At 44.1% G+C, this 23,059-nt stretch overlaps 1 protein-coding gene across 1 annotated transcript in view; it reads left to right on the top strand.

The window, feature by feature from the left end:
* The window catches only part of PPP1CC (protein phosphatase 1 catalytic subunit gamma), a 33,872-nt gene that overhangs the window by 1,893 nt on the left and 8,920 nt on the right, over positions 1-23,059 (top strand). The window contains exons 2-4 of the mRNA XM_044275777.1: positions 12,100-12,231; positions 14,257-14,487; positions 15,673-15,777. Of these exons, the coding sequence (XP_044131712.1) occupies positions 12,100-12,231; positions 14,257-14,487; positions 15,673-15,777 (468 nt within the window). The remainder of the gene's footprint in view (positions 1-12,099; positions 12,232-14,256; positions 14,488-15,672; positions 15,778-23,059) is intronic.

The raw sequence follows: 23,059 nt of genomic DNA, 5'->3' as shown, positions 1-23,059 counted from the left end.
CAATAGTGCCGGATCAGTTTTCTCTGATGCAATCTAGCACAGTAGAAAATGGATCTGTCCCCCATTGACTTTCAATGGCGTTCAAGACGGATCCGTCATGGCTATAGAAGACATAATGCAACTGGATCCATTCATGACGGATGTATGCGGTTTTATTATTGTAACGGAAGCGTTTTTGCAGATCCGCCGTACGCGTATATGCGTCCGGGAGGTGGTTGTTTTACTCCTCCTGGACGCATATACGCGTCCTCTCGCGAGACGCGAGATTTCCTGTGAACGCGCGCGCGCTCACAGGAACAGAAGGTAAGCGAGTGGATCTCCAGCCTGCCAGCGGCGATCGCTCGCTGGCAGGCTGGAGATCCGAATTTTTTAACCCCTAACAGGTATATTAGACGCTGTTTTCATAACAGCGTCTAATATACCTCCTACCTGGTCCTCTGGTGGTCCCTTTTGTTAGGATCGACCACCAGAGGACTCAGGTAGGTCAGTACAGTCCCACCAAACACTACACTACACGACGTCTGAATGGAGCCTTACAGGGGGGGTGATCACCCTGATTACCCTGATCACCCCCTGTCATTGATAACCCCCCTGTAAGGCTCCATTCAGACGTCCGCATGCGTTCTGTGGATCCGATCCATGTATCCATGGATCCGTAAAAATCATGCGGATGTCTGAATGAAGCCTTACAGGGGGGGTGATCAATGACAGGGGGGTGATCACCCTGATCACCCCCTGTCATTGATAACCCCCCTGTAAGGCTCCATTCAGACGTCCGCATGCGTTCTGTGGATCCGATACATGTATCCATGGATCCGTAAAAAATCATGCGGATGTCTGAATGGAGCCTTACAGGGGGGGTGATCAGTGACAGGGGGGTGATCACCCTGATTACCCTGATCACCCCCTGTCATTGATAACCCCCCTGTAAGGCTCCATTCAGACGTCCGCATGCGTTTTGTGGATCCGATACATGTATCCATGGATCCGTAAAAAATCATGCGGATGTCTGAATGGAGCCTTACAGGGGGGGTGATCAGTGACAGGGGGGTGATCAGGGAGTCTATATGGGTGATCACCCCCCTGTCATTGATCACCCCCCTGTCATTGATCACACCCCCCCCCCCCCCCCCCCCTTGGTAAGGCTCCATTCAGACATTTTTTTTTTGGCACAAGTTAGCGGACATTTTTTGTTTTTGTTTTTTCTTACAAAGTCTCATATTCCACTAACTTGTGTCAAAAAATAAAATCTCCCATGAACTCGCCATACCCCTCACGGAATCCAAATGCGTAAACATTTTTAGACATTTATATTCCAGACTTCTTCTCACGCTTTCGGGCCCCTAAAAAGCCAGGGCAGTATAAATACCCCACATGTGACCCCATTTCGGAAAGAAGACACCCCAAGGTATTCCGTGAGGGGCATATTGAGTCCATGAAAGATTGAAATTTTTGTCCTAAGTTAGCGGAAAGTGAGACTTTGTGAGAAAAAAATCAAAAAAAAAAAAAAATCAATATCCGCTAACTTATGCAAAAAAAATAAAAAATTCTAGGAACTCGCCATGCCCCTCATTGAATACCTTGGGGTGTCTTCTTTCCAAAGTGGGGTCACATGTGGGGTATTTATACTGCCCTGGCTTTTTAGGGGCCCGAAAGTGTGAGAAGAAGTCTGGGATCCAAATGTCTAAAAATGCCCTCCTAAAAGGAATTTGGGCCCCTTTGCGCATCTAGGCTGCAAAAAAGTGTCACACATGTGGTATCGCCGTACTCAGGAGAAGTTGGGCAATGTGTTTTGGGGGGTCATTTTACATATACCCATGCTGGGTGAGAGAAATATCTTGGTCAAATGCCAACTTTGTATAAAAAAATGGGAAAAGTTGTCTTTTGCCAAGATATTTCTCTCACCCAGCATGGGTATATGTAAAATGACAGCCCAAAACACATTCCCCAACTTCTCCTGAGTACGGCGATACCAGATGTGTGACGCTTTTTTGATGCCAAGGTGGGCAAAGGGGCACATATTCCAAAGTGCACCTTTCGGATTTCACCGGTCATTTTTTACAGATTTTGATTGCAAAGTTCTTCTCACACATTTGGGCCCCTAAATTGCCAGGGCAGTATAACTACCCCACAAGTGACCCCATTTTGGAAAGAAGACACCCCAAGGTATTCTGTGAGGGGCATGGTGAGTTCCTAGAATTTTTTATTTTTTGTCGCAAGTTAGTGGAATATGAGACTTTGTAAGAAAAAAAAAAAAAAATCATCATTTTCCGCTAACTTGTGACAAAAAATAAAAAGTTCTATGAACTCACTATGCCCATCAGCGAATACCTTAGGGTGTCTACTTTCCGAAATGGGGTCATTTGTGGGGGTTTTCTACTGTCTGGGCATTGTAGAACCTCAGGAAACATGACAGGTGCTCAGAAAATCAGAGCCGTTTCAAAAAGCGGAAATTCACATTTTTGTACCATAGTTTGTAAATGCTATAACTTTTACCCAAACCATTTTTTTTTTTATCAAAGACATGTAGAACTATAAATTTAGCGAAAAATTTATATATGGATGTCGTTTTTTTTGCAAAATTTCACAGCTGAAAGTGAAAAATGTCATTTTTTTGCAAAAAAATCGTTACATTTTGATTAATAACAAAAAAAGTAAAAATGTCAGCAGCAATAAAATACCACCAAATGAAAGCTCTATTAGTGAGAAGAAAAGGAGGTAAAATTCATTTGGGTGGTAAGTTGCATGACCGAGCGATAAACGGTGAAAGGAGTGTAGTGCCGAAGTGTAAAAAGTGGCCTGGTCATGAAGGGGGTTTCACCTAGCGGGGCTGAAGTGGTTAAAATCCTTATACTGCGTTTTTTTTGTTGTGTTTTTTTTTTTATTTTTTTTTTCAATATATAGGGCTCTTACCCTTTTCTGTTGGCTAGTATCTTTAAAAACGGCACTTTTATAATATGTAAATTACCTCTCTACCAGCAAGTAGGGCGTCTACTTGTTCGTAGCCGCCGCATCCTCCTTTCAAAAAAACGCCCCCCTCCTCCTGCTGATTGACAAGGCCAGCGAGCGTGCTCCTCCTTCGGCTGGCCCTGTCTGCAATTCAAAACCCGCGCCTGCACCTCATTCAGCGCAGGCGCTCCGAGAGAAGGACGCACGCTTCCTCGGCACTTCCTCAGTGCGCCGATGACGTCTTCTTTCGGGTGACGTCATCGGCGCAAGCGCACAGAGGAAGCGAGCGTCCTTCTCTGAGTGCCTGCGCTGAATGAGGTGCAGGTGCAGGCGCAGGATTTGAATTGCAGACAGGGCCAGCCGGAGGAGGAGAGCACTTGCTGGCCCTTTTTTTTTAAAGGATGCGGCGGCTACCAAAAAGTAGACGCCCTACTTGCAGGTAGAGAGGTAATTTACCTATTATAAAAGTGCCGTTTTTAAAGAAACTAGCCAACAGAAAAGGGTAAGAGCACTATATATTGAAAAATCGCAGTATAAGGATTTTAATTAGCCTAAAAAAAGCATTAACTATAAGTCCCAATAATTTGGGACAGGGCAAAAAAAAGTGCCAGGCTACTCAAGGTAGTGGAGCTGATTTAGGGAAGTTTTGCAAGATGACCGTTCCGAGTACAACTGTGGCACATTGTTGTCCTGTTGTTCCTCCTGTAAACGTAAGAATAATATTTACAGCGGGGTGTTTGTCATTTGTGTTGTCACATTCAGAGACACATAGGTAACTGATAGAAAGGAGGTCTAATTTTTATTTTTTTTGCGGGATGCATTGTATTTTTCATTGGTGCCATTTTGGGGGGATTTTTTTCTCAATTCTTTGTACAGGATAACGTAATTTTTATTTTTGTTTTGTTCTGGCACTCGGAAGGATTTAAATATTTTAGGGAACATTTCTTAAGACTGGTGTTTTTAGATGCCTGTCTTATTAACCCCTTATACCTGGCGGTGGATCCGTTGGTGTTATCTGCAGGCACAGGCCTCTACATAAGGCCTCTTTCACACGACCGTATGGCTCTCTCAATGTTTTGCGGTCCGTTTTTCACTGATCCATTATTCCGTTTTTTTTTTTTTGTTTCTGTTCAGTTTTTTTCGTTCCATTTTTCTGTATGGCATATACAGTATACAGCAAAAATTGGGCTGGGCATAACATTTTCAATAGATGGGTTACCAAGACATAAGGATGCATTTCCATATGTGTTAATTTATTTTTTATTTTTTTGCGGACCCATTGATGTGATTTGCGGGCAATAATGGGACATGTTCTATCTTTCAACAGAACGGAAATATGGGAACGGAATGCATAGAGAGTACGTTCCGTGTGTGTTTCAGCCCACCCCCCTAAATTCGGCAGGTCCACCGCCGCTTCTAAATCTACTCCAGCTTCCTAGCTGCCTTGCATTTAGATCATTCTCTACACCTAAGGCTACTTTCACACTAGCGTTCATAGGTCCGTTCGTGAGCTCCGTTTGAAGGAGCTCACGAGCGGACCCGAACGCCTCCGTCCAGCCCTGATGCAGTCTGAATGGAGCGGATCCGCTCAGACTGCATCAGTCTGGCGGCGTTCAGCCTCCGCTCCGCTCGCCTCCGCACGGACAGGCAGACAGCTGAACGCTGCTTGCAGCGTTCAGCTGTCCGCCTGGCCGTGCGGAGGCGAGCGGATCCGTTCAGACTTACAATGTAAGTCAATGGGAACGGATTCGCTTGAAGATGTCACCATATGGCTCAATCTTCAAGTGGATCCGTCCCCCATTGACTTTACATTGAAAGTCTGAACGGATCCGCTCAGGCTACTTTCACACTTAGAATTTTTTCTAAGTTATTAATGCAGACGGATCCGTACTGAACGGAGCCTCCGTCTGCATTAATATGATCGGATCCGTTCAGAACGGATCCGATCGAACGCTAGTGTGAAAGTAGCCTAAACCAGACAGACCTGCTGGGCCGTCCCCTTTTTTTTTTTTTTTTAAGACCTGGTGTGAGTCGTGAGAAGGTGCATATGGTGGTGCAAAGGACCTTTCCACAACCCCCTCCCTCCTCCAATCCCTCGACACTTATTAGGCCCAAAATGTGATGTTTATATCCTGCTGGTTGCGTGTGCTTAGTTCCAACAGTGGCAGATGGGCCTTGTTCAGAGAGTCGTGCTTTTCGTCTGATGTTTTTGCATACAGGCTGCTTGCTGATACATTGAAGTACACTTCAACACAGATCACAGACCGGGTTCTCTTCATAAACTGGACACATCCTCTGAGCAGTACAGGATATACTAGACCTGTGTCTGGTAAATTTCTCCCCATAGTCTTGACTTTGAACATAAGCTACTTTGGATTTTTAGCACAGCAGACACTCACTTGTGCTGCACCTGAGGGGTTAATTGCCGCTGATCATAGCATCTTGTCAGAGGATGGGTGCAGGCTATGTGATTCTGCCACTGGCACCTGCCCCCTGTATTTGTATTAATAAGTTATCTTCATTCATTTTTTGCGGACCCATTGATGTGATTTGCGGGCAGGGACAGTATTAGAGTCCCTGCTGGCAGTGTCCTCAGGGTCCCCTCCCCTCCTCATTGGTGGCAGTGGCAGCTTCTGATCTGAGCCCCAGCAGTGTAATCCTGGGGCTCAGATTGGTTACCATGGAAGCCAGGACACTAAAGCCCTGGCTACCATGGTAATCTCCCTGCTGCTGTGTGCACTATGCACAGGGCAGCAGGGAGAGAGGGTGAATAGGACTTTACAATCAGGGTGAATAGGACAAGGGTTCTAGCCCCTAAGGGTCCATTCACACATCCCTGTGTTGTGCGGCCCCATAGAAATGAATGGGTCCATAACTCCGTTCCGCAAAATGCAGAACGGAATTGCGGATGTGCGAATGGAGCCTAAGGGGGAAATGGTTATTAAATAAGGCTACTTAAAAGTAAAAAACAAACAAAAAAAAGCCAAAATATTAAGTTAAAATCGCCCCCTTTTCCAATTTTACATATCAACATATTACATATCGCCATGTCCGATAAGTCCAAACTATTAAAATTAATCTCCTATGGTGAATGCCGTAACAGGAAAGAAATGGGCTGCATGATATTCATTTTTTATTTTTTGTCGCCTTGTTCCCCACCCCCACAAAAAAAAGGATAGGACTGTTCTATTATGTGCCAGACGTTCCATAAAATGCGGAAGGTACGCAGCTCTTATTTTTAACGCGTGGTATCGAAATCAAATTACATTTTAGTATCATGACAACCCTATCCACAGGTACAGTGGACTGTCAGGCAGGAGCACACAGCATCATAAGTGATTAGATGCTGTGTTTTTGGATGAGAAGAGCAGCGTTTGGTCTGGGAAACGTGTTTGTCACATGGAGTGCGTTCCTCGGTTTCAACACGCTCATGTCAAAACTGGCAACTAGGGATGAGTGAATCAACTTTAGAGTAAACATCCAAAGTAGGTTCACATAAAACTTTGTTTCAATACTGTTTGGAGCGAGCGTTCCATACAGTATTAGAATGTATTGGCTCAGATGAGCTGAAGTTATTACTTTAGGAAATCTCGTGAGACTTTGCATAATTGATTTAGACTGTAAAAATCCATTCCCTGAACTCTGGTTCAGTTCCAAGGTACCACTTCGGTTTCATCCCTACTGGCAATTATTAGGAATTAGTTTTTTCTTTATTTTTTTATCATTGGCTGTTCATCCACAGCTACTGCAGATGGGTGCATGAAATCATAAAGTATCAGTGTTAGTTTCATGCTGACTAACTCTGACTGTACTCTGCTGGTATTTGGTAACAAATACCTGGTCAGATTTGCGCTGTCTATGTACCAGTATATAATCATCTAAATTGGGTAACATTATATTTGTGGGTGTCAACTAAGGCTGCTCAGTCTGACTGCTGGGATACTTGTTGTATGTGTGGGACTAAAAGTCCCAGCTTTACAGTGCAATGACATTGCTGATACACACAGGATCTTCCCCCTACCTGTTCTTGTTCAATGCTCTACAGCAGTGTTTCCCAACCAGTGTGCCTCCAGCTGTTACAAAACTACAACTCTCAGCATGCCCGCACAGCCAAATGCTGTCCGGGCATGCTGGGAGTTGTAGTTTTGCAACAGCTGGAAGCACACTGGTTGGGAAACGCTGCTCTACAGAAACCCTGCAGCTGCTTAGTACCCGAGGCAGCACCTCCAGCCCTGAGTCTGTGCTGCAAATGGTAGACGGGGGTTAAGGCTACTTTCACACTAGCGTTTTTGCTGGATCTGGCAGGGCTCAGCAAAAACACTTCAGTTACTGATCATACAACCATCTGCATCCGTTATGAACTTATCCGGTTGTATTATCTTTAACCACTTAGGGCATACCGGTACGTCCTAAGTTTAAAAAAAAGATTGCGGCTGCGGGGGTAGCTGAAATCATTCAGCGTGCATCCTGTCACAACGCCATGGGTGCTACTGGAATGCATTGTAAAGGAGTAGACCCCCAAAAGTTCAAGTCCCAAAGTGAGACAAAAAATAAAGTTAAAAAATTTAGTTTCCCCCCAAAAAAAGTTAAGTATACATATTACGCATCGCTGCGTCCGTATCGACCGGCTCTATAAACGTATCACATGACCTAACCCCTCAGATGAACACAATAAAAACTGCTATATAAACCATTTTTTTGTCACCTTACATCATAAAAAGTACAACAGCAAACGATTAAAAAGGCATTTGCCCACCAAAATAGTACCAATCTAACCGTCACCTCATCCCGCAAAAAATGAGCCCCTACCTGAGACGATCGCCCCAAAAATAAAAAAAACTATGGCCCAGAATATGGAGACACTAAAACATCCTTTAATGAACACCGTAAAAAAATAAAAACTGTGCTAAGCCATTTTTTGTCACCTTACATCACAAAGTGTAATAGCAAGTGATCAAAAAGTTGCACGCACCCCAAAATAGTGCCAATAAAACCGTCATCTCATCCTGCAAAAATCATACCCTACCCAAGGTAATCGGCCAAAAACTGAAAAAATTATGGCGCTCAGACTAGGGAAACGCTAAAGCATTTTTTTTTTTTTTGCTTAAAATAAATCATTGTAAAACTTACCCAATATGTACATTTTTTATTTTATTTTTTTGGTCTACAACCTGGTCTGTAAAATTTTCACATGATCTAACCGGTCAGCTGTTTTGGCACAGTTTTTTTATTTTTTATTTACAACATTCATCTATTTCTTGTTATCTTGCCTCACAAAAAGTGTAATATAGAGCAACCAAAAATCATATATACCCTAAACTAGTACCAACAATACTGCCACCCTATCCTGTCGTTTCTAAAATAAGGCCTTTTTTTTGGAGTTTCTACTCTAGGGGTGCATTAGGGGGGCTTCAAAAGGGACATGGTGTCAAAAAAAAAAAAACAGACCAGCAAAATCTGCCTTCCAAAAACCGTATGGCATTCCTTTCCTTCTGCGCCCTGCTGTGTGCTGGACAGCTGTTTACAACCACATATGGGGTGTTTCTGTAAACTACAGAATCGGGGCCATAAATATTGAGTTTGGTTTAGCTGTTAACCCTTGCTTTGTAACTGGAAAAAAATTCTTAAATGGAAAATCTGCCAAAGTGAAATTTTGAAATTGTATCTATTTTCCATTAATTCTTGTGGAACACCTAAAGGGTTAACAAAGTTTGTCAAATCTGTTTTGAATACCTTGAGGGGTGTAGTTTCTAGAATGGGGTAATTTTTGGGTGGTTTCTATTATGTAAGCTTTGCAAAGTGACTTCAGACCTGAACTGGTCCCTAAAAATTTGGTTTTTGAAAATTTTCAGGAAAATTTCAAGATTTGTTTCTAAGCCTTGTAACATCCCCAAAAAATAAAATATATATAATTCCCAAAATGATCCAAACATGAAGTAGACATATGGGGAATGTAAAGTAATAACTATTTTTGGAGGTATTACCAGTGCTCCAGACTAAAAATATAAAAAAAACACACCCCAAAAAAAAAGCCATGTGCATTTCGCATTTTATGAGACGTTCAGCCCATAATAGAACAGTCCTATCCTCTTTTTGGGGGTGATAAGGTGACTTAAAAAATGGCGAATGCTCACCGGATAGGAGATATTTTTTTAATAATTTAATAGTTTGGACTTTTCTGGCACAGCGCTAGGTAATATGTTTATTTGTTTATATATTTTATATGTAAAATTGGGAAAGGTGGGATTTAAACTTAATATTTTAGGCTACTTTCACACTAGCGTTTTTCATTTCCGGCATAGAGTTCCGTGCTAGGGGCTCTATACCAGAAAAGAACTGATCAGGCATATCCCCATGCATTCTGAATGGAGAATAATCGTTCAGGATGTCGTCAGTATAGTCATATTGACTGATCAGGCAAAAGAGAAAACCGTAGGTTTTATCTCAGGCGGAAAAAAAACTGAAGACTTGCCTGAATGCCCATAAGAATGTATTAGTGCCAGATACGGCATTCAAAATACCGGAATGCGCAGACCGGTAAAAATGTGTAAAAAGATACACAACAGGTCCGCATGACAAGCGGAGAGATGGATTTGTTCTTGCAATGCATTTGTGAGATCGATCCGCATACAGATGCGTCTCACAAATGCTTTCAGTCACATCCAGATCGGTGGATCCGGCAGGCAGTTCTAACTATGGAACTGCCCGCCAGATCACACTGCTTGCAAGTGTGAAAGTAGCCTTAGGTCCCTTTCACACGAGCGAGTTGTCCGCATGGGTGCAATGCGTGACGTGAACGCATAGCACTGAATCCTGACCCATTCATTTCTATGGGGCTGTGCACATGAGCGGTGATTTTCACACATCACTTGTGCGTTGCGTGAAAATCGCAGCATGCTCTATGTTGTGCGTTTTTCAGGCAACGCAGGCCCCATTGAAGTTAATGGGGCTGCGTGAAAATCGCAAGCATCTGCAACCAAGTGCGGATGCGGTGCGATTTTTCACGCATGGTTGCTAGGATGAAAGTCTATTCACTGTATTATTTTCCCTTTATAACATGGTTATAAGGGAAAATAATAGCATTCTTTACTACAGAATGCTTAGTAGAAGGTCAATATAATTAACATTGTGGCAGTGTGCCTCCCCAACACACCAGTATAATAAACATTGGTGGGGCAGTGGGCAGTGCCAATGAGGGTTAAAAAAATAATTATTAACTCTCTCCTCCTCCAATTGATCACATAGCAGCCAGTCTCCTGTTCTTTCTTCAGGACCTGTGGTGCCATCACTGAGCTCATCACATGGTACATCACATGATCCATCACCATGGTAATGGACCATGTGAGGAGCTCAGTGACGTCACCACAGGTATTGAAGAAAGGAGACCGGCAGCTATGAGATCAATTGGAGGAGGTGAGTTAATTTTTATTTTTTTACCATCATTGGCACTTCCCACTGCGCCACCAATGTTTATTATACTGGGGGGGCGCACTGCGCCACCAATGAAGATAACTGAGCTGTTAATACAAATACAGGAGGTGGGTGCCAGAATCAAATAGCCGACACCCGACCTCTATGACAGGGAGCTGCGATCCGCTGCAGTTAACCCCTCAGGTGCCGCTCCCTGTCAGAGGTCAGGTGCCGGCTATTTGATTCTGGCACCCGCCTCCTGTATTTGTATTAACAGCTCAGTTATCTTCATTGGTGGCACTTTCTTCAGGACCTGTGGTGACGTCACTGAGTTCCTCACATGGTCCATTACCATGGTGATGGATCATGTGATGTACCATGTGATGAGCTCAGCGATGGCACCACTGGTCCTGAATAAAGAACAGGAGACTGGCTGCTACGTGATCAATTGGAGGAGGAGAGGGTTAATAATTTTTTTATTTTTTAACTCATTGCCACTGCCCACTGCCCCACCAATGTTTATTATACTGGTGTGTTGGGGGGGGGGGGGGGGGGGGCACACTGTGCCACCAATGTTTATTATACTGGGGTGTATATAATGTTTATTATATTGACCTACTAAGCATTCTGTAGTAAAGAATGCTATTTTCCCTTATAACCGCCTCCTGTATTTGTATTAACAGCTCAGTTATCTTCATTGGTGGCGCAGTGGCCACAGCCCTTCCCCCTCCTCCTATCTCATTTGCTGAGGCAACAGCACAGGGGGGAGGGAGAGACTCCTTCTCCTCTGCACTGCTGAGAAGAACATCGGCGGCGGAGCAGAGAACTATCATCTCCTGTGCCCCGCCGCTGTATTCAACTGCAGAGCTGCGGCGGCGGGTCTAGTCTCAAATGGCGACAAGACTTTCTTGTCGCCATTTGTAAATTCTAAGTCGCATTGGCGACCATTTTGGTTGAAGTAGAGAAATTGAAACTTGGAAATTTGCAATTTTTTACAAATGTTTGGTAAATTTGGTATTTTTTTATAAATAAAAATGAATTTTTTTACTTCATTTTACCAGTGTCATGAAGTACAATATGTGACGAAAAAACAATCTCAGCATGGCCTGGATAAGTCAAAGCGTTTTAAAGTTATCAGCACTTAAAGTGACACCGGTCCGATTTGCAACAAATGGCCAAGTCCGTAAGGTGAAATAGGGCTGAGTCCTTAAGCGGTTTCTGTCATGAGAAATAACGTTATGTAGCTGACTGACATTAGCGATGTGCTAATGTCAGCAGTACATAACAGTGTGCTTTATAACTCGCTGCCGTTCCCTCAAAATAAAGACTTTTATAATATGCTAATGAGCCTCTAGGTTCTAGTGGGGCGTTGCTTCAGCACCTAGAGGCTTGGTCCACTGGAAAATAGAGTGGATGGGGGATAAAAGAATCAGGTCATTTTTAGCTTTGCTGGTACTGAAAAACACTGGATTTGGCACATGCAAAGTTGCAGTGTTTATGCTGCAAATGCATACAGACGTACCCAAAAAATTAATATTCGCACTACTTCTGATAGAAACACCACAAAAGCTACATTTTGTCCTGCTGTCCCAAGCAATTTTGGCAATTCTATGTCATCAAAACTGCTGGCAGAATTAAAAAAAGACTCAATCTCAATATGTGGCTTAGTTGATTTCATGATCACACCTGACGGCAGAGATCACCATGTGCGCCATTTATATAAATTTTTCTTATTTTTAGTGAGAGGATCAAAGCCCGGGAAGAACGTCCAGCTCCAAGAAAATGAAATTAGAGGTTTATGCTTGAAGTCTCGAGAAATATTCCTCAGTCAGCCAATTTTGCTTGAGCTTGAAGCGCCTCTTAAGATCTGCGGTAAGTACATTTCACTTTACCAAGTACATTACCAGTAGTTTCTGCACATCCTGGCCCCTTTAACCTGTTCCGGACACGTGGCGTACCAGTACGGCATGTTGTCCCGGTACTTAAGGACACATGACATACTAGTACGTCATGTGCATTTCCGATCACATTTGATCGGAACAAGGTGCCTAATCAAATCAATACAGAAGTATTGGAATACTTTGTAAAGGATTAGACCCCCTAAAGTTGAAAAAAATAAAGGTTTTCCCCCCCAAAAAATAAGTTTCAAGTAAAAATAAACATTGTCATTTTCCCCAAATAAAGTAAAAAAAAAAAAAGGGGGGGGGAGGTAAACATATTAGGTATCGCCACGTCCGTATCGACCAGCTCTATAAAAATATCAATGACCTAACCCCTCAGGTGAATACCGTAAAAAAAAGTGTAAAGCTCACATTTATTTCTATGTAGCCGACTGAAATGGCCGAGCCAGCTATTTTCGCCGTCCCTATAGAAAATGGATGGAGGGTGGCTGCGCACTTGCGGGGCTCTGTTCTTGATATAGGTGTGGGACCCACACCTATAAGACAATGGGGGCATATCCTAGTGATATGCCCCCATTGTCCATGATAAAACAACCCCTTTAACAGACATGTGACGCACCCTCTTCCCCCCCCCCCCCCCCCCAATGAATGTCTGTTCTCTGGATCCATTTGAGGGCAGGTTCTAAGTTTGTTAGAGATTGTCGTGTACTGAATCTTTTTATTTTTTTATTATATAAATTAATCATGGTATAGCCTATTTAAAGGGGGTTGTCTGAGTTATGGAAAAAAAAAGATATAGCGCTTTTAAATCTGATGGTCAGAGATGGATAAGCTAAGCAAGTTTTAGGCCAAAAAATATCTATTTCCTCATTTCCTTGGTTCTCCTCTGCCCTTTGTTTACTTGCAATAAAAACAATCTCTGCCCCTCCCCCTGCTCTGCTAAGGGAGTGAATACAAGTACTGCCCTGAGTGACATGTCTGACAGCTGGAAGACTCGGCAGCATGTTGTATGTGTAGGACTACAAGTCCCAGCTGTGCAATGACACTAACACCCACAGGATCTTCCCGCTACCTGCAATGCTCTGCAGAACTTTCAGCTCCAGTGCCCAGCATTTGTCTCCTCACTGCCTGCAGCTACACAGTAAACACTTTAGCCCTGAGTCTGTGCAGCTGAAGGGGTTAAGAATCCTGGGAGAGAGCAATAAGCAGCAGCTGGCAGTGCAGGGGGGCGTGGCCAGAACAGTGATTTCTGGTACAGATCTCTCAGGCTTGTGCATGAACATTATCAGAGCAGGGAGAGAAGCTGACATCACGGGTCATGTGACCCTCAGTGAAATCTGAGAAACCAGCCACTAGAGATAGTGAGTTAATTGGAAAGCTGTTACATTTGCCTAGTTAAGCCTCATGTACACAACCATTTTGGTCTGCAGCCGAGCAAAAGATGCGGACAGCGCACAGTGTTGTTCCGTGGCCCCGCAAAAAAATAATAATCTGTCCTATTCTTGACCGTTTTGCCGACAAGAATAGGCAGTTATATTAATGGCTGTCCGCCATTTTGCAAATTGCAGAACGGATGCCATCTGTGTTGTGCAGACTGCAAAACACACAACGGTTGTGCATGAGGCCTTAGAAACATAGAATGAAAAAATAACTAACAACCCCTTTAGGCTCCATTCACGCATCCGAAATTCCATTCTGCATTTTGTGGAACAGAATTGCGGACCTATTCACTTCTATGGGGGCCGCACGATGTGCGGACCCTCATTTCCGTTACCGAAAAAATAGAATGTCCTATTGCAGTCTGCAAAATGTGGAATGCACATTGCTGGTGTCTGTTTTTTGCGGATCCACAAAACACACACTGATGTGTGAATGTACCCTTAAGCAGACCTCTGCCTGTGGAGTGTTTTACAAAAAAAGTACCCACATGTACTAGCTTTTTTTTCTGCTCATGACTGCAGCGGACAGGCCTATTTATACAGATTGCTCTTTGCAGGTGATATCCATGGGCAGTACTATGATTTGCTCCGACTCTTTGAATATGGTGGATTTCCCCCTGAAAGCAACTACCTATTTCTTGGTGACTATGTGGATCGAGGGAAACAGTCTTTGGAAACGATATGTCTCCTCTTGGCATATAAAATAAAATATCCAGAAAATTTCTTCCTCCTTCGAGGCAATCATGAGTGTGCAAGCATTAACAGAATCTATGGATTTTATGATGAATGTAAGTATATTAATATTAATTGGTGGTGGGTGCGTGTTTTTTTTTTTGCTAGCTATTACCCTGTGCATGGCACAGAGGACATGATGATGTAATATAAGATGCACTTTATTGATCCCGAGGGAAGTTTCACTATCGCAGCAGCGCAACATAGATGTGGATCATAGGAGACAATTGACAGTATAATCCCATACATTACTATTCATGACAGGCCAGTACAATACACCACTGGTACAACAGTCGCTTGAAGGATTTCTCACTTAGGTAATTATTACACATTCCCATAGCAGTCGGTACTAACTACTTCCCGTATCTATCTTTCTTACACCTTAGTAGGATTAGATTGTGCATTATTGTTAAGCACCATACACTTCTTCTGAATTCTTTCCCCCACTACCTCCTCAAGTGTCTAGATGACAACTAACAATTGAGCTTGTTTTCCTGTTAAGCTTGTTGAGCTTATTAGCGTCGACCACCCACACACTACTTCCCCTGGCATATGACTGCAGAAAAAGATGGCACTTGCCACTATGGACTGGCAGAATGTTTCTCGCATTTTGCTGCACACATTAAACGACCTTAGTTTCAGTAGAAAAGTAGTCTGCTCGACTTTTTTTGTGAAACCTCCATATTGCCCCATATGTTTAACTCTTTATCTGCTCCACTTCCTGATTCGCAATAGTGACATGTAAATATTCGCTTTCTCCTGCTATAACTCACCACCAGCTACTTTAGTTTTTAAAATTATTTTTTGTATCAGGACAAGTAGATCGAACCTCTGTTTTAGTCCTTCGACAAGTAGTTGTTTTTTAAACTTCTTTTTCCGTCTGTTGAATTTGGGGCACCGACCAATAGGTATATCACAGTGCCGACTGATTACGGTTACAACACCCAACTTCTTACAATCCTCATCACTCAGGCCCCCATAAGTCATCCAACTACCAGAGTCATCTGAGGATTTTTGGAGGTGGCAAAAATCTGATTTGTACCGAAAATCTGCACCATTAGCTTGGTTGAAGTCTAAATCTTTGCATCTCCCAAAGAACAGATGGTTGAATTAGAGGCAGTTTGCTTCATGCTGCTCAAGCATGAAATTCTCGAGGAAAAATGGTAGTGAATCATGTTTCTGCAAATGGTTTGGCACTCTGAACTTACCACCTGCTCTTATATGAAAATATGTCTTTTTAGGTAAAAGAAGGTATAATATTAAATTATGGAAGACCTTTACAGATTGCTTCAATTGCTTGCCAATAGCAGCAATAGTAGATGAGAAGATTTTCTGCTGTCATGGAGGTAAGGATTAAAAATAAATTAAAACCTTGTGCATCATGCACATGGCAAATCCTTTTGCACAAAGCCTATTCAGATGCACAGGAAGTTACTTGCATGCACTTGAACATGCATTTTGAAGGCTGGAGTCGTATGAAGTTTGTGTGCAATACTGATTTGAAATATGGCCATCTGTAACTGGTGTAACTTAGCTGGCCAAATTAGGGATATTGTGTGTGTGTGTGTGGGGCCAATTGATTTTATACCGATATTCTGTGAATTTTCATTTTTGCGAAGGAAAAAAATCTTACACAAATCTGCTGAAAATGAATGTTTAACGTGTAGTGTGTTTTTTTTTTTTTTTTTTTTTTAACTAAAGCCCCCTTGGGGACTAGAACCCTTGTCCTATTCACCCTGACAGATCTCTATCAGGGGGAATAGGACCTCACACTGTCCCTGCTGCTCTGTGCTCTGTGCACACAGCAGCATAGAGCTTACCATGGCAGCCAGGGGTTCAATAGCGTCCTGGCTGTCATGGTAACCAATCGGAGCCCCAGGATTACACTGCTGGGGCTCCGATCGGAGGAGGTGGTGAGTGGGGACCCTGTGGCCACTGCCACCAATGATTAATACTGGGGGGGGGGGAACGCACTGCGCCACCAATGAAGATAAATTTAATTTATTCATATACAGGAGGCGGGAGCTGGCTGCAGAATCACATAGCAGGCTCCCGACCTCTATGACAAGTAGCTGCGTTCCGCGGCACCTGCGCTGCCCTCTCACCCATTGGGACCCTTGCAGTAGTGGCGGGGTCCTGATGGGTGAGAGGGCAGCCTGATGCTGTGCAGAGGCTGCCCAATGCCTTTCATGGCATTGGGATCTGCCTTCTATGGGGGTGCCCAGGAGATTCAGCCTCGGGCTTGGTCTCCTAGGCAACCTGTTAGTGTAATGTATTACAATACAGATGTATTGTAATGCATTGCAGAGAGGATCAGACCCCCAAAAGTAAAGTCCCAGAGTGGGACAGAAATTAATGTTTAATAAAGTCAAAAATTGTTTTTAATAAACAAAACAAAAAGCGTTTCAAGTAAAAAAAAAAACACTCCCATTTCCCCTGACTTCTTATAAAAAAAAAAAATTGGAAAAAGAAAACGCATTAGGTATCGCCACATTCGTAACAACCGGCTATATAAATGTATCGCATGATCCACTCCGTCCGATAAACACTGTAAAAAAAAAAAAAAAAAGCCATTTGTCACCATACATCACAAAAAGTGCAACACCAAACAATCAAAAAGGCGTATGTCCCCGAAAATGGTTTTATTGGTACCATCACCTCATCCCACAAAAAAGAGCCCCTACATAAGCTCTCAGAAATTGGAGACACTAAAACATAATTTTTTGTTTGTTTCAAAAAATGCAATTGTGTTAAAGTGAAATAAAACCTAACACCTCAGGTGAACGCTGTAAAAATAATGTGCCAAAACGACCAATTATTTTTTATTTTTTTAGGTCACCTTGCCCCCTAGTGTAATGATGATCAAAAAAATCATATGTACCCCAAAAAATTGTACCAATAAAAACGTCAACTGTTCCGGCAAAAAGATGAACGTCTGCACAAGACTATCGGCAGAAAAATAAAAAGAATGTTAGTGTGAGGAAGTGACATCATCAAACATAATTAACATTAGCCCATGCCTATACAGGTGATAATATAATACATGTGTATACATTTGTACGACAGGTGAACACAGTGCTTAGAAATAAAATTGTACCGTGATACGATTGCATATTGTAGTACATTATCTAAAATAAATGCAAAATTCGTGTGTATAAAGTGCACTTGTGCAATGACCCAGGAAACAATTGGTTAAAATAAGTAGCTGTTACCACACATTCATCATGGGGAGTGGTCAGGTCAGATGACTATGGACATGAATACATGCATACAATCAAAATGTAATGCTTTATTATGTAAAACTGAAACGAGCAAAGTAGGCAGACATATTTGATATCATCACATCCGTAACAACCTGCTCTAAAATAGCCCGTGATCTAACCTGTCAGATGAACGTTGTAAAAAAATAGTGCCCAAACAGCCATTTTTAGTTGCCTTGCCTTTCAAAAAATTTAATATGGAGCTATTAAAAATGTACCCCAAAATAGTACCAATAAAACTGTCACCTTATCCCCTAGTTTCCAAAATGGGGTCACTTTTGGGAGTTTCTACTGTTGGGGTGCATTAGGGGGGTTTCAAATGGGACATGGTGTCTGAAAACCAGTCCAGCAAAATCTGCCTTCCAGAAACCATATGGCATTCCTTTCCTGCTGTGTGCTGTACAGCTGTTTTCAGAAACACCCCATATGTGGTCGTAAACTACAGAATTGGGGCAATACATATCGAGTTTTGTTTGGCTGTTAACCCTTGATGTGTTAAAGAAAAAAAAATGGATTCAAAAGCAAAATCTGCCAAAGTGAAACTTAGAATCTTCATCTCGTGTTTTTTTTTTTTTTTTTTTTTTTTTTTCCCCCCTCTTCCCCTTTAACCCCTTAAGGACACGACCCTATTTCACCTTAAGGACCAGGCCATTTTTTGCAAATCTGACCAGTGTCACTTTAAGTGCTGATAACTTTAAAACGCTTTTACTTATACAGGCCATTCTGAGATTGTTTTTTTTCGTCACATATTGTACTTCATGACACTGGTAAAATAAAGTCAAAAAAATTAATTTTTTTGCATAATAAAATACCTAATTTACCAAAAATTTTGAAAAATTAGCAAATTTCAAAGTTTCAGTTTCTCTACTTCTGTAATACATAGTAATACCCCCAAAAATTGTGATGACTTTACATTCCCCATATGTCTACTTCATGTTTGAATTATTTTGGGAATGATATTTTATTTTTTGGGGATGTTACAAGGCTTAGAAGTTTAGAAGCAAATCTTGAAATTTTTCAGAAATTTACAAAAACCCAATTTTTAGGGATCACTACAGCTTTGAAGTCACTTTGTGAGGCTTACATAATAGAAACCGCCCAAAAATGACCCCATTCTATAAACTACACCCCTCAAGGTATTCAAAACTGATTTTACAAACTTTGTTAAGCCATTAGGTGTTGCACAAGAGTTATTGGCAAATGGGGATGAAATTTGAGAATTTAATTTTTTTGCCTAATTTTCCATTTTAACCCATTTTTTCCCCTAACAAAGCAAGGGTTAACAGCCAAACAAGACTATCTTTATTGCCCTTACTCTGCCGTTTACAGAAACACCCCATATGTGGCCGTAAACTACTGTACGGCCACACAGCGGGGCGTAGAGTGAAAGGTACGCCGTATGGTTTTTGGAAGCCAGATTTTGCTGGACAGTTTTTTTGACACCATGTCCCATTTGAAGCCCCCCTGATGCACCCCTAGAGTAGAAACTACAAAAAAGTGACCCCATTTTAGAAAGTACGGAATAGGGTGGCAGTATTGTTGGTACTAGTTCAGGGTACATGTGATTTTTGGTTGCTCTATTACACTTTTTGTGCGGCAAGGTAACAAGAAATAGCTTTTTTGCCACTTTTTTTTTTTTTTTGTTATTTACACCATTCATCTGACAGGTTAGATCACGTAGTAATTTTATAGAGCAGGTTGTCACGGACGCAGCGATACCTAATATGTATACAATTTTTTTTTATTTATGTAAGTTTTATACAATAACTTCATTTTTAAAACCAAAAAATTGTTTAGTGTTTCCATAGTCTAAGAGCCATAGTTTTTTCAGTTTTTGGGCGATTATCTTGAGTAGGGTCTCATTTTTTGCGGGATGAGATGACTGTTTGGTACTATTTTGGCGTACATGCGACTTTTTTGATGACTTATTACCTTTTCTCGCCCATATTCATTGGGGGACACAGAGACCTTGGGTATAGCTATGTCCTCTAGGAGGCGTTGACACTAGATAAAGCTGTTAGCTCCTCCCCTGGTAGCTATACCCCCTCCAGCCTGGAGAGAGAGCTTCAGTTTTCTCTAGTGTCAATAGGAGGCAAGACCTCCCTGCTCTGCAGGGATCTCCTGAAGATTTTATTTTTTTCCTTCCTTTTCAGATGGGACAACAGGGTCGCCTCGCCTCCCTGTTCTCCCGGGGTCGAGTTGCGCCAGTGCCGATTCCGCACTGCTGCCTCCCCCACAGAAGAAAAAGTGGACCAGGGCAGCCTCACTCCCCTGCATCCCGCCAGCCAAGGGGTCACCTAGGTCCGCCAAAGAGAAGACCCTCCCGCCATACCAGACGCCTGCCACTCCGGTGCCAGCTGCTGAGGAGGTGACCCTGCTGGAAAAGGTGACCTTGAGGGTCCACTTCGGGAGGGTGAAGAGAAGAGGATGGGCTAGGTGAGTATGAAGACCTCTTCCCCCTCCCTTCATCTTTGACAGCCTGGGTCGCCCTATGGTTAACGGCCAGGGGGCTTTAGTCAACTATGACAAGACCCCTAAGAGAGAAGGGGTTAATCCGGCGGGCGCCATGCGACACGCGGTCCCCCCTTCACTTGCCCTCTAGGCCGACTGTTTCCGGCTCTTAGAGGGTTACTGTATCTTCCCCCCGGGCACCTCCGGCGAAAGACTGGGTGCAGTCCGTCTCTGGCTGCAGTATCCTTTAATTATTCTTTCGGGAGCAGGCGTCACGCACGCAGCTCCGAAAGGGTTAACGCCCCTGGCTGTTCGCGCACCCTCCGGGGTCGTTTGCGGAGAACCTCTGGAAGACATCTGACCCCTTGCGGTAGTCTCGCGCCGAGTGGCACTTACTTAACAAGGTCCTCCGGCTGTCACGATTCCGGCCGCGGGGTGAACATCCCGGTCCTCCGGGCGCCGCTGCAAATTTAGGCCCCTGCTTCTCTTGGGGCCTATAGGCTTCCTTCCCCTGTTGTCATCCCGGCCGCGGTGCGGCTTCTCAGGCGGGATGTGTGTCGCGCTCCGCTCCGGGCCCTCCCTCCACCCTCCGGCTGACTTCAGTACAGAGGGGCAGGGTCCGGGGTGGCTGTGCATCGGTACTTTAGGCCCTGGTTTCGCGACCTGCTAGGCCGCGACTCAGAGGGGGAGGGTGGCGGGCTGGCGCGAATTATTCCCGCCTAGCTGCCGCTGCCCCGCCCCCATCAGCACCGCCCCTGGACCTAATGTCGTTATTGGTTAACCCTTTCCGGCCAGCCACTTCTGTTGGGCCAGTTCCGGATTATCAGGGGTTGGATGGCCTGGGAACAATAAAATTGCTTATTGCACTGTTAACCCCTTCCTGCCAATTATCCATTTGAGGCTAGGCAGACCAGTTTAAAAAAAAAAAAAAAAAAAAAAAAAAAAAAGTTAAATGAGGCTGGAAATAAATGTCTACTTCCATTCAGGCCCTACTCCCCTCAGTCATGTCCACTCTGACTGTGCGGCACAAAAATGGGCCCGTGTCCTGCCCCGGACATGTGACGACCTCTCTTACCGTAGTTTCCCACTCCGCCCTCTGGGCCGTTTGGTTGATAATCCTCCACCTGCGTAGTCCAGTGGAGGACCTCTGACAGTTTCCAACCCACCCTCAGGGGAAGCTTGGTTGCTTCTGTCCACCGGTGCAATGCAGTTCAGGACCGCTGCAGTTACCAATCCACCCTCCGGGGTCATTGGTCATGATTCTCCACCTGCTCAATACAGCGGAGAGCCTCTGGAACTCCCATTCCACCCTCCGGGGTCGTTTGGTTGATAATTCTCCACCTGTTCAATACAGTGGAGAGCCTCCGCAATTCCCAATTCACCCTCTGGGGTCGTTTGGTTGATAATTCTCCACCGGCTCAATACAGCGGAGAACCTCTGGAATTCCCATTCCACCCTCCTGGGTCGTTTGGTTGGTAGTTATCCACCTGTTCGATATAGCGGAGAGCCTCCACAATTCCTAATCCACCCTCCGGGGTTGTTTGGTTATAATTCTCCGCCTGCTCAATACAGCGGAGAACCTCTGGAATTCCCATTCCACCCTCTGGGGTCGTTTGGTTGATAACTCTCCACCTTCGCAACTCACAGGAGGACAGCTGAAGTATTCCCGTAATTCTCCACCTGCGCAATTCAGTTAAGGATCTCTGCGGGATCCCAATCCGTCCTCCGGTGCCGTTTGGTCGATATTCTCTACCTGAGCCATACTGTGGAGAACCTCTGGAATTCCCAATCCACCCCATGGGGTCGTTTGGTTGATAATTCCCCACCTGCGCGATTCCAGTGGGGGGAAAAGACTGGAAATTCCCAATCCACCCTCTAGGGTTGTTTGGTTGATAATTTTCCGCGGGTTCCTTTTTTGTATACGGGACCTCTGTTCCCAATCCACCCCCAGGTAGTTTGGTTGATGAGCCCCAACTGCGCAGTCCGCGACTGCTGGGGGCGATTTTCTAATGCATATACCTGCGCGCAAGCGGACCACAGCAGGTCGTCTTTTCCTCGATATCTCCACACCCCCTCTCTTCCTCCCAGGGTCACGCTCGGGTGCACCCTCTCTCACGGGAGTGGGTCCGCCCGAAGGGGGGGGGTGAGGAGTATCATTGATTCGGGCCTTGACGTGAATCCGAATCAATCTCCTTAGGTTGAGTCTACGGTGGCCAGCGGCACTTGTCGTGGGCATTACCCCCTTCCTTAGGCGGTATCGTTGCACCACTACGATACGGTGTTCACCTTTATACTTGTCCCCTGCCATGGGTGGACTAGGTACAATAACACTATTTTCAGTGCATTCCACCTTCTGTAGGTGGTGGAATTGTACCTCCACTGGGTTCTGTGCCTGCCGTGTTCATTTGCTCCTTCCATTGGTGGAGCGATTCCATTCTCACTGGTCACTAGGGGTACTGTATCCATTACCTCCTGTCTCGGGTGCTAATTGCTCTCCCATAGGGTACAGGATTGCCATATGCACTAGTTTTCACCGTGGATATTAACCCCCCTTCTGGTGGAGTGTCTGCCTGTGGCACCAGTTTGGATACGGTCCGACTGTCGCACTATCCTTCCTTAGGCGGAGTGTTGCGCGTCATTGTTCTTACTACTTGCCTTACCCTCTTTCGTTAGTGATCACTAGCGGGGGAGTATCTGTACATCTTCGGATTCTGCAATTCAACGGCGCCACGGCTCTAGGTGCCTGTGCTTATTTCATTGGGGGCGTGGCGACAGTTGGTACTTGACGGTGCTCGGTACACTTACTCTAGTACTATATGGGTTCCGCCAGTGCATACGTGGCTATTCCTCCTTGTGTTCCTTGGAGCTGGTTTTGGGCAGGATTATATCTCCTGCCCAAACCCACTTGTGTCCTAGG

This window comes from Bufo gargarizans, chromosome 1 (assembly GCF_014858855.1).
Source record: "Bufo gargarizans isolate SCDJY-AF-19 chromosome 1, ASM1485885v1, whole genome shotgun sequence".
Lineage (NCBI taxonomy): Eukaryota > Metazoa > Chordata > Amphibia > Anura > Bufonidae > Bufo > Bufo gargarizans.
This window is presented reverse-complemented; position numbering and strand designations above follow the sequence as displayed.